At 44.9% G+C, this 10,285-nt stretch overlaps 1 protein-coding gene across 1 annotated transcript; it reads right to left on the reverse strand.

Annotated features, from left to right (window-relative positions):
- Positions 1–725: 725 nt before the first annotated feature.
- LOC126947413 (rho GTPase-activating protein 7-like) lies at positions 726–6,109 on the reverse strand. Its single transcript, XM_050778070.1, has 2 exons — positions 1,669–6,109; positions 726–913 (listed from the first exon to the last, which is right to left on the reverse strand). The coding sequence occupies exons 1-2, from the start codon at positions 2,910–2,912 to the stop codon at positions 733–735; spliced, it is 1,425 nt and encodes a 474-aa protein (XP_050634027.1). The 5' UTR covers positions 2,913–6,109; the 3' UTR covers positions 726–732.
- Between the last annotated feature and the right edge of the window lie 4,176 nt (positions 6,110–10,285).

Genomic DNA, 10,285 nt, shown 5'->3' on the forward strand with positions numbered 1-10,285 from the left:
AATTCGAGACCAGCCTAGTTAACATGGTGAAACTGCATCTCTACAAAACAGAAGAAAACAAAACAAAACAAAAAACAAAAAACAAAAAACTAGCCAGGTGTGGTGGAGAGCGACTGTAGTACCACCTACTCGGGAGTCCAGCCACTCTGGAGCCTGAAGTGGGAGAATCGCTTGAGCCCAGGAAGTCAAGGTGGCAGTGAGCCAAGATTGCACCACTGCACTGCACTCCAGCCTAGGTGACAGAGCAAGACCCTGTCTCAAAAAAAAAAAAAAAAAAAAAAAAAAAAAAACAACCAAAAAACCAAAAAACAAAACAAAACAAAACAAAAAAAGCAGAGAGAGTGATTAGTGTCATATTTTTACTGTGGGGACAACCTCAAGGAGCTGACCAAAAATATCTTTTTTTTTGAGACACAGTCTCGCTCTGTTGCCCAGGCTGGAGTGCAGTGGCGCGATCTCGGCTCACTGAAAGCTCCGCCTCCCGGGTTCACGCCATTCTCCTGCCTCAGCCTCCCGAGTAGCTGGGACTACAGGTGCCCGCCACCACACCTGGCTGATTTTTTGTATTTTTAGTAGAGTTGGGGTTTTACTGTGTTAGCCAGGATGGTCTCGATATCCTGACCTCATGATCCGCACACCTCAGCCTCCCAAAGTGCTGGGATTACAGGCGTGAGCCACCGCGCCCGGCCCCAAAAATATCTTTCAAGGACAGTTGACCGATCATTTAAACTCTTACCAGCTAAAACCATGCTTGTTAGAAGGTGTGTATTTCTCCAGCAGGGCTGTTAGCTTTAGGAGTGAGTATTTCTGCAGCAGGTTCATCTGGGCCACAGACTGGCAGTTAATCTGTAGTGATACAGAGTTGAGGCTTGGCCGATGTGAGCTCTGGAAACTGTGCCATCTCAGTCGGTGCCTGCGGGAGAAGTGGAGAGAAAAGTGAGTGTAAAGGCTTTTTATTTGATTTTATTTGATTTTTTTCTTGCTCTGTTGCCCAGGCAGTGGTGCCATCAGAGCTCACTGCAGCCTTGAACTCCTGGGCTCAAGTGATCCTCCTGCCTCAGCCTCCTGAGTAGCCAGGACTGCAGGCCTGTGCCACCATGTCTGGCTCATTTTTTAATTTTTTGTAGAGACGGAGTCTACCTATGGTGCCCAGCCTGGTCTCAAACTCTTGGCCTCAAGTGATCCTCCCACCTTGGCCTCCCAAAGTATTGGATTACAGTGAGCCACTGTGCCTGGCCCAAAGGCTTTTTAATAGATAGAAGCAACATTAGCAATGGGCTGCTTGCTGGCATCTTATCTTAGGAACTGAGAGGACTTGATTTCTATTCCATGCTTTAATCCTCATTATGGGAAAATATACACAATATAAAGTGTACCGTTTTCACCATTTTTCAGTGTGCAGTTGAGTGGCACCAAGTTCATTCTCATTGTGTGACCATCTCTATCAACCATCTCCAGAACTTTTTTCATCTTCCCCAACCGGAACTCCATACCCATTCAATCACATCCACTTTTTGAATTTTGGTGCTTCCTGGTCTGACACCTTCCTTAGGTATGGACATGGCTAAGAATGCCAGACTTAATCCCATTTTCTCCCACAGAACAAGCACAGGCAATCTCTTTCTGACCCCCGTGCCTCACACCTGGAGAGAGGAGAAAAACTGTTACCTGTTGGACCTGGTTAGGGAAGCCCCAACCCCAGAATCCCTCCTTTCCGGGATGTCAGAGGGCTCTTCCGGTTCATTCAGGGAGTTGCCTGTGCTGTCCAAGTCGCTGGGTGTGGTTCGGTCGTTGTCCACATCCAGGTGTATCTGTTTTGGAGAGGATGGGCAGGGAGAGACCGAGTCCAGGGCTGAGTCCGAATCTCCCTCATCAGAAAACTTCTCCGACCACTGATTGACTATCCGCTGCATCCCCTTCACGTGGTAGAGGATGTCGTCCAGCTCGGGGAAGATGTCCTCATTCTCCAGATCTGCCAGGTCCCCTGAACTGGAGTAGAGGATGGAGCCCGGCACGTTGTCATAGATGCTCAGGCGGCTGCTCATGGAGCTGGAAGAATTGCGCCTCTTCAGTTCCTTGGGGTTGTCGCTGCTGTTTTCCCTCCTGAGGCTGATGTGGCCAGGGCCGTGGAAGCTTCCCGTCCTCCAGTTCACAGAGCCGTTATTCCCCGAGGGGGAGAAACTGCCATTGGTGAGAGCTTTGGGGAAAGTGCCAGGCTTGTGATCTTCAGGGATGTAGAACACCGTGTCCTCTGGGTAGCTCTCGCGGTTCTTAAAGTTCTGTTCCATCACGTTGTTAAATGTTGACTGATTGAAAGGATCGAAGCCCTCTAAGTACATGCCCACCCGCTTGTTACAGGCACTGAGGCTCCGGGTCCTGGTAACAGGGCTGGGCGTGCTGACCGCGCTGCTGGTCTCCGACTGGCTGCTGCTGCTGCTGGTCTGCGTGGAGTTGGAAACGCTCCTCTTTCGTACCATGGGGACGTTGATGCGGTTGCCGTTGAGGGCGGAGATCTCCACGCAGTTGAGCTGCTTCAGCTTCTCCTCATCCACCCCCTCTTGCAGGATGGGCCCGCTGATGATCAACCCCAGCTTTGAAGGCGCTTTGTGCTTGCTGTGGTGGGAGCCCTTGAGCTTCAGACTCTCCATCCGTTTCAGCAGACTGCGCGTCTTGGACTTGGCAGTTTTTTCGTGGCCTTTCATGCTGAAGCTGAAGCTGGACAGTTCCTTGGGAGACGGCAGGCTGCCGAAAGAGTCGTCATTGCCTGCCAAGTTGCTGGAGGAGCAAACGCTGATGACGGAGTTAGTCCGGGGGGTGGCAGCATCCTCGCTGGGGGGCGCGTGGCTGGCGAGGCTGCCAGTGCTGCTGAGGCTGCGGACGGAAGACACCTCCTGGCGCTCGCCGCGGTCCATCAGCGTGCCTCCGGGGCTGGCGCCGTCCTGCGGGTGGGAGTCGTCTGGGGACCCAGGGACTGGGTCTTGTTTTGGAGAAAAGACATCAAACTCTTCAAGCCGGGACCATCTCTTGCTGTCCCTTTGGAAAGTCCATTTGCCACTGATGGCACAAGGCTCATCTTCGTCTGAATCCTCACTCTGCAAAGACAGAAAGGAGCCATTCACACACCGGGGCTGGCAGCCAGCAGGGAGCAGGGCACGAGCAGGAGGCTGCTCATAATATGCCAGTAGTGTCAATTCTCCCCTTGTACTTTATAATTTGAATTTTAAAGGTTTTTTTTTTTGTTTTGTTTTTGTTTTTTAAGAAATAGGGTCTCACTCTGTTGTCCAGGCTGGAGTACAGTGGCATGATCACAGCTTACTGCAGGCTCAAATTCTAGGGCTCAAGTGATCCTCCCACTTCAGCCTCCCTAGTAGCTGGGATTACAGGCAAGTGCCAACATGTCCAGCTATTTTTTTTTTTTTTTTTGGTAGAGATGGGGTCTTGCTGTATTGCCCAGGTTGGTTCTGAACTGCTGACCTCAAATGATCCTCCCACCTGTGCCTCCCAGAGTGCTGCGGTGACAGGGATGAGCTACTGTGCCCAGCCCCATTTACATATTCTTTTTCCTTTTTAATTTTTTTTGTAGAGAGCAGGAGTCTTACTATATTGGCCTAGGCTGGTCTCAAACTCCTGGCCTCAAGCGATCCTCCCACATGGGCCTCCCAAAGTGTTGGGATTACAGGCATGAGCCACAGTGCCCAGTGTTTTGTTTTGTTTTGTTTTTTAAATAACAAAGATGTATTTAAAGAATTTAACAGAGGAGTACCTGACCAAATGCTGCAAGTTTAAATAAGAACTATTTTATGGAAACTCTGGGATCTACAGGCTGTTCCTTAATTGCTCACAGAGGAAACCTCCGAGATGGTGAAAATTCCAGGCATGCAAAATATTCTGAACTGAAGTGAGCAGTGAGCAGGACTGCCTCCGGGCTGCCTTCCGTTGTGCGGTCTTTTGTTGGTGTATGTTTATATTCCCTCTTGCAATTAAAAAGGTAGTTTTCAAACACTAAGAAGAGTGGCAACTCAAATCTCTAGACACTGAAAATTTATAAGGTCTCCCACTGGAATAAAGGGGCCCTGGATCAAGGTGGGTCATCACGCAGCTTCAGTCCACTACCAGGGCTTTGGAGACTCTTACCAGTACCTTTTCTTCCCCTCCCCCACCAGACATGAGGGCTAGCGCTCAGGCCACAGCTGACCTGTGAAGTTTCAACCTCAGTCATGCTCCAGCCCATTGAACAAGGTTTCACAAATACGCAGCTCTGACAGCTTGTGGTATTCATAAACACTAAGGAACATCTTTGCTGGTTATGCCCGATTTATGTATAGGACTCAGGGATATGCTGTCACACCGACTATTGCATCTGGGCCTTTTCGGCAGGAATCAAAGGGCACAATTCAGTATGATACATGTCTTTTCCACTGGTGTGGAAAATATCCCATGGCCCAAGTTTCACAGGACAATGAGTGGAAAGCATGGAGCGCTGGCTTCTAGGGCTCTTCTGCACAGCTCAGTGGGTGCTGAGGTTCCAGTTCATTTGTTTCAAAGCTTTGACTCCCCAAGAAGGCAACTTTTTGCAGCTCAGGGACTCTGGCATAATTCAAATTTGCACCCGGAAGTCAGAAATATGTTCTTTGACCAGACTCATTCCTGTTTACTCTAATTTGTGACACTTACTCCCAGTACTACACCCACCTCTTCTTGTAAGATCTCATAACAAGTCTTCACAATTCACGCGCAGAAGAAAATACCATCCAATTTGGTTCTATACCACCATTTGACTAAACTGTGTGGGATTTCCTGCCTTCTCCTCTTCCTCCTCCAATTCCTTTCCTCCCTCCAAATCTCTTATTATTCTTCAATATTGCACAAATCGGCCTTCACTTTCACCTCTACAGCTTTGAAGCACAGTTATTGTTATATTTGGGAAGACAGAAGAGTTGGAAATAAGCTTTATTTCCTCTATAACCAATGCAAAAATCCACTGAGATTCTTAAGCATGATCCCTTTATTATGTAACAGACATTGAGTTAGGCAAAATCATAGCTGATGTGATCAGGTCAAAAATAATATATAAAATAATGTAATGGGCTAGTTGCAACTATTGACTTCAACTACATAAGGCTATCGAGTCTAGATGATACCATTCAAGATGTAGATGCTTACGGAACGAGAAACTAAGACTTTGAGAAACAAAAGCTATTACAAAACACATCATTCACTTTTTTGTTTGCCCTTTCCCCCTCATTCTATTATACAATTTGTATACTCACTCGTTTCCGATGAGGACTAATTTCTAGCTTCATCACCGCACATTTGTTTAAAGTATTTAGACGCCTATAGAGCAAAGAAATAACGTTAGCAAAGATAGGCAACCACTCTCTACTAAGTGGATAAACACCTGTTTTTAAACAATTCATATATCTAAGGAGTTTCTTGGAACTCAGTAAAATCTAACACCTAGAGGAGTATTAGAAACTTCTTTAAAAAGTGAGTGATTTAAAAATACCGCGGCCAGGCGTGGTGGCTCACGCCTGTACTACCAGCACTTTGGGAGGCTGAGGTGCGTGGATCACGAGGTCAGGAGATCGAGACCATCCTGGCTAACATGGTGAAACCCTGTCTCTACTAAAAATACAAAAAAAAAACAAGCCGGGCGTGGTGGTGGGCACCTGTAGTCCCAGCTACTCGGGAGGCTGAGGCAGGAGAATGGCGTGAACCCAGGAGGCGGAGCTTTCAGTGAGCAGAGATCGCGCCCCTGCACTCCAGCCTGGGAGACAGAGCGAGACTCCATCTCAAAATAAATAAATAAATAAAAATAAAAATACTTTTATGTTTCTTAAGTTTTTCACTGTAATTTTTATATTTTAGTGTGAAATGGCACACAGCTATGATACTGTCAGGTCTGATTCTTTAACTCTCAATGAGTTGCTCTTACTGAGAAAAATCATTCTTCCAGTAACTCTTAGGTTGAGCCATTATGGACTGCCACATGTGATGCCAAGAAAGAAAAGTTTCTGACTGGGCACAGTGGCTCACGTCTGTAATCCCAGAACTTTGGGAGGCCGAGGCAGGCAGATCACCTGAAGTCAGGAGTTTGAGACCAGCCTGTCCAACATGGTGAAACCCCATCTCTACTAAAAATACAAAAAATTAGCTGGGCATGGTTGTGGGTGCCTCTGATGCCAGCTACTCGGGAGGCCGTGGCAGGGAGAATGGCTTGAACCTGGGAGGCGGAGGCTGTAGTGAGCAGAGATTGTGCCACTGCACTCCAGCCTGGGCAATAGAGCCAGACTCCATTTCAAAAACAAAACAAAAAGAAAAAAAAAGAAAAGTTTATGAGGTCTCCTTTCACAGAAATAGAAACAGCGAAACAGCAACAAAGAACCAAGTAGAGTTTTTGGCAAAATGAACAGTGTCTTGTATTTCAAATTTAAACTCAAATTTAAACAATTAGTTTTAGTTATCTCTGATGAATCATAATCTTGGACAGCTGTTCAAAATTTTAGAGTCCTTGCACAGAATGGAAATTGAAACCCTCTTTAATATCCAATATTTTGAACAGCTTCCTGTTATAGGACAATATAATGTGTGCCATACTCATGGCAATAGGACAAATGATCATTTAAAGAATCTGCATACTGTAACTTCAAGGATCCAAATCTTACTGAGTTCAAAATTAAGCACTCAGGTCACATTCTTCTTTGCAACAGCCATCCTATTGTAATTACGATATCAATACTTTGAACTCTGCCAAACAGCAGTATCAATTTAAAATTAGGGAGATTTAGTTCCATTGAAAATAAAACACTTACAGAAAAAATCCAAAGCCTCATAGAGAAATAATGCAATAGTTGAAAAAAGAAACTCTTTAAATATGCTGAACTAAATGGTATGTACAAATATGAATGACAACCCTTCAGGCCCCAATTTTCCTGCCATCTCCCAGATGGTCATCACTCATCCTTCCTGAAATGAACCTGTAATGTGTCTGTTTGCTATCTGCTATCACCAGTTTTCCAGTTTTTCCTACAAATTGCAATCCTTACATTTTCATAAGATAAGATCATTTAATTCACACAAATTCCTGGGAAACGTAAGACCACCTCAGGGCTTTATCTTTCTGATCCTGTTCTTGCAGTTTGCCTAACAATGTTGATGCAACAGAGCAGAAAGTATTTTTCCCTGCCTGATAAGCCCAATTTTGACTTCATAGCTTATGTGGTAGCCTGTTTATAGAATAAACAAAGATAGCACAGAGTGCCTATGTTCAGAAGAATTCTGTGTTGATGGGGAGGAAAAGAAAACAAATAACTAAGAAAAAGTCTGCATACTTTAAAATGAGTGGATATAAGGTCCCTCTATTGGGGGTATCAATTACTTAAATGACTTACACCCACAATGTTTTAATTCTCAAATGTTTTCAAGATTTAAAGAATCCGGAATGGTTACAGTTAGTCTTAGGTCTGGGTTCCATTAATCAAACCTGTAATCAAATAGTCACTTGACTTCATTTGGGCTTTAATGGTTGAATGGTGTTTATAACCGAATTTACTAGTCACAGAGGCCTATGGGGCTGGGGAGAGGTTTAGCTTCACAAACTCTAGATTTTAGTCGAACGAAAAAGACCCAGGAGGCCAGTTCTCTAAAGGTCAACATTATCTTTTTATGTTGGTAGCACCAATCTAATGGCATTACAGACCTAAAGCCCAGAGTTATACCCTAGGGTTTCTGTGATTTTCATTTGTCCCGGAGGACCCCTAAAGAACATACTGTGCTGGGACCTTATTTGCTTACAGGGACAGTACTGATATCAAATCATAGTTCCAGCTACACAAACGAGGCCTACTACGGGCCAGGCACTATGCTAGGCACTTCCTAGGTATTACTTCATCTTCCCAACAAACCTATGGTACAGATATTATGATTAACCTTCACTTTACAAATGAGGAAATGGGGCTTGGGGAGGTCACAGATCTTGTCTAAGTCCACACGATTAAAACATGGTGACTCTCAAACCCAGTAACTTCTGTGTTCCTTTCTTTTTTTCTTTCTTTCTTTTTTTTTTTTTTTTTTTTTTTTTGAGACACAGTCTTGCTCTATTGCCTAGGCTGGAGTGCAGTGGTGCGATCTTGGCTCACTGCAACCTCTGCCTGCCAGGTTCAAGCAATTCTCGTGCCTCAGCCTCCCGAGCAGCTGGGACTACAGGCGCCCACCATCACGCCCAGCTAATTTTTGTATTTTTAGTAGAAGTGAGGGTTTGCCATGTTGCCCCACTGGTCTCGATCTCCTGAGCTCGGGCAATGCACTCACCTTGGCCTCCCAAAGTGCTAGGATGACAGGCATGAGGCACCGTGCCTGGCCATTTGTGTTCCTTTCTAACATCAATATTAATGGTAGTAATAAATGAAAGCAACTTATATCCTAAGGGATTCCTCACACAGTGGCTGAAATGCTGGTTTCATAACCCATCTGTCCGGAAGCCTGGGCCTTTCCCATCCCCCTAAGAACCCGCCCAGGCTGGGCTCCATAGGAATGTGTCCCTCTTATCTCCTGGGCAACTTGTACCCTGCTCTGAAGAGGGAGGGGCACAAGGCTGGCCTATCAAAGGTTCAAGAGCTTCTCTGCATGGAGCTGCAGGAACCCAGATAAAAGCACAGCAGGTGGGGACCTGGGCCCCATTGTATTCAAAGTAAAAACAGGCCAAAAACAAAGAAGAGAAGAGGGAGAAGGGGGAAAGAAAACCATTTTCCAAGTAATACTCTCACAAAAGTGGTTACAATTCTTAAAGATATTTTCTTGGAATCTGTGCAATTGCTTTAAAAAAAATTACATGCTACTCCCAGCCTTTCCTTTTCTTTCTTTCTTTTTTTTTTTTCCTGAGACAGAGTCGCTCAGGTTGGAATGCAATGGTGCTATCACGGCTCATTGGAGCCTGGACCTCCTGGGCTCACAGGATCCTCCCACCTCAGCCTCCCAAGTAGCTGGGACTACAGGTATGCGCCATCACGCCTGCTTAATTTTTTTTATTTTTTGTAGAAATGGGGTCTTGCCATGTTGCCCAGGATGGTCTCCAACTCCTGGAGGCTCAAGTGATCCTCCCATCTTGGCCTCCCAAATTGCTGGGATTACAAGCGTGAGCCACTGTGCCCGGCTACATGCTTCCCTTTTAACAGACCAGAAACTGTGACAAAGTTAGAATCTGCTCTAAGGTGGGCTGCTGTGCATGGCTCAGGCATCTGACGGGCTGCTCTACCACAAAGTGCACACTGCAGATGACAGTGTGGAAATCTATTTTTCATTATACAACTGTCACTTTAAGTACACATAATTCTTTGCTGTGTTTATAGAAGGAGTCAATTTTAATTCCCAAGGAAAATAGCCATTTGGGATAGTTTTCAGAAGCTTTAGAAAGGCAAGCAATAGAAGGAACATTTCACAAGAGGTATCCTGGTAGTGAATCACAGTTCACAATACTACCTGCACATGCTTCAAGACAAAGTCAATCACTCCTCCAGGATTACTATTGAGTATAGCTCTCATAATCTTGGCCTTACCACTGGAATTGCATTATATAGTAAAGCTAGCAAGATCAGGCCAAAGCCACTTCTCCAAGCCACTTCTCTCATGTATCTCCAAGGGCAGATACATGAACCCCTTGCAGTGTGAATGTAAAAATGCTGGTTAGCGATCTAAATCCAAAAAACCTATAGTCCCACACTTGTAACTTTTGGTTATTGCCAAACTTTATATTTAAGATAATGTCATTGTTCTCATAAAACCCATAAAGTCTACAAGTCTTCTTGCCCTGAGTAGAAAAAGAAGCCCCTTCTTACTTCTTGACCAAAGGAGCCGTAAGATCTGTGAATGTCACAGGTACATGAACACTCTAAACTGAGAATAATGCTAGAGTATACATGAGACCGCTTATAAGATCCTTGCATAAAATATGGTCCAGTACCAGAGGAGGAGGTAGGTGGGAAAGATTTTATAAAATGTTTTAAGCTGATTTTCTGCAACTATATTACCCCATGTATTTAAAATCAACTGTTCTGAAAATATCAACAAGGCAAAGACAAAAGTCTATAAAAAGTCTGTCAGTCTAGAGAGAACTTCCAAAACCACAGGGCAACATTTCAAATAATACTGTAGCTTCGTTATTTTGCTGGCCCTTGAATTCCATAGGCCAAAGGTATTTGGAAGAGGCAGGTCTAGCAAATGAAGTGACTATCACATGATCAGTACAACAAGTATCTCAACTACACTATGCAGCTGACAGCTCAGAACT

This window comes from Macaca thibetana, unplaced genomic scaffold, assembly GCF_024542745.1.
Source record: "Macaca thibetana thibetana isolate TM-01 unplaced genomic scaffold, ASM2454274v1 unplaced_scaffolds253, whole genome shotgun sequence".
NCBI lineage: Eukaryota > Metazoa > Chordata > Mammalia > Primates > Cercopithecidae > Macaca > Macaca thibetana.

Bases quoted from the DNA above. Each gene is read 5' to 3' on its own strand.
- LOC126947413 (XM_050778070.1), bottom strand. From the start codon at position 2,912: ATGGACCGCGGCGAGCGCCAGGAGGTGTCTTCCGTCCGCAGCCTCAGC. The intron at 914-1,668 runs GTAACAGTTTTT...CTTCTCCCGCAG, and splicing joins TCCCTAACCAGGTCCAACAG to GCACCGACTGAGATGGCACA.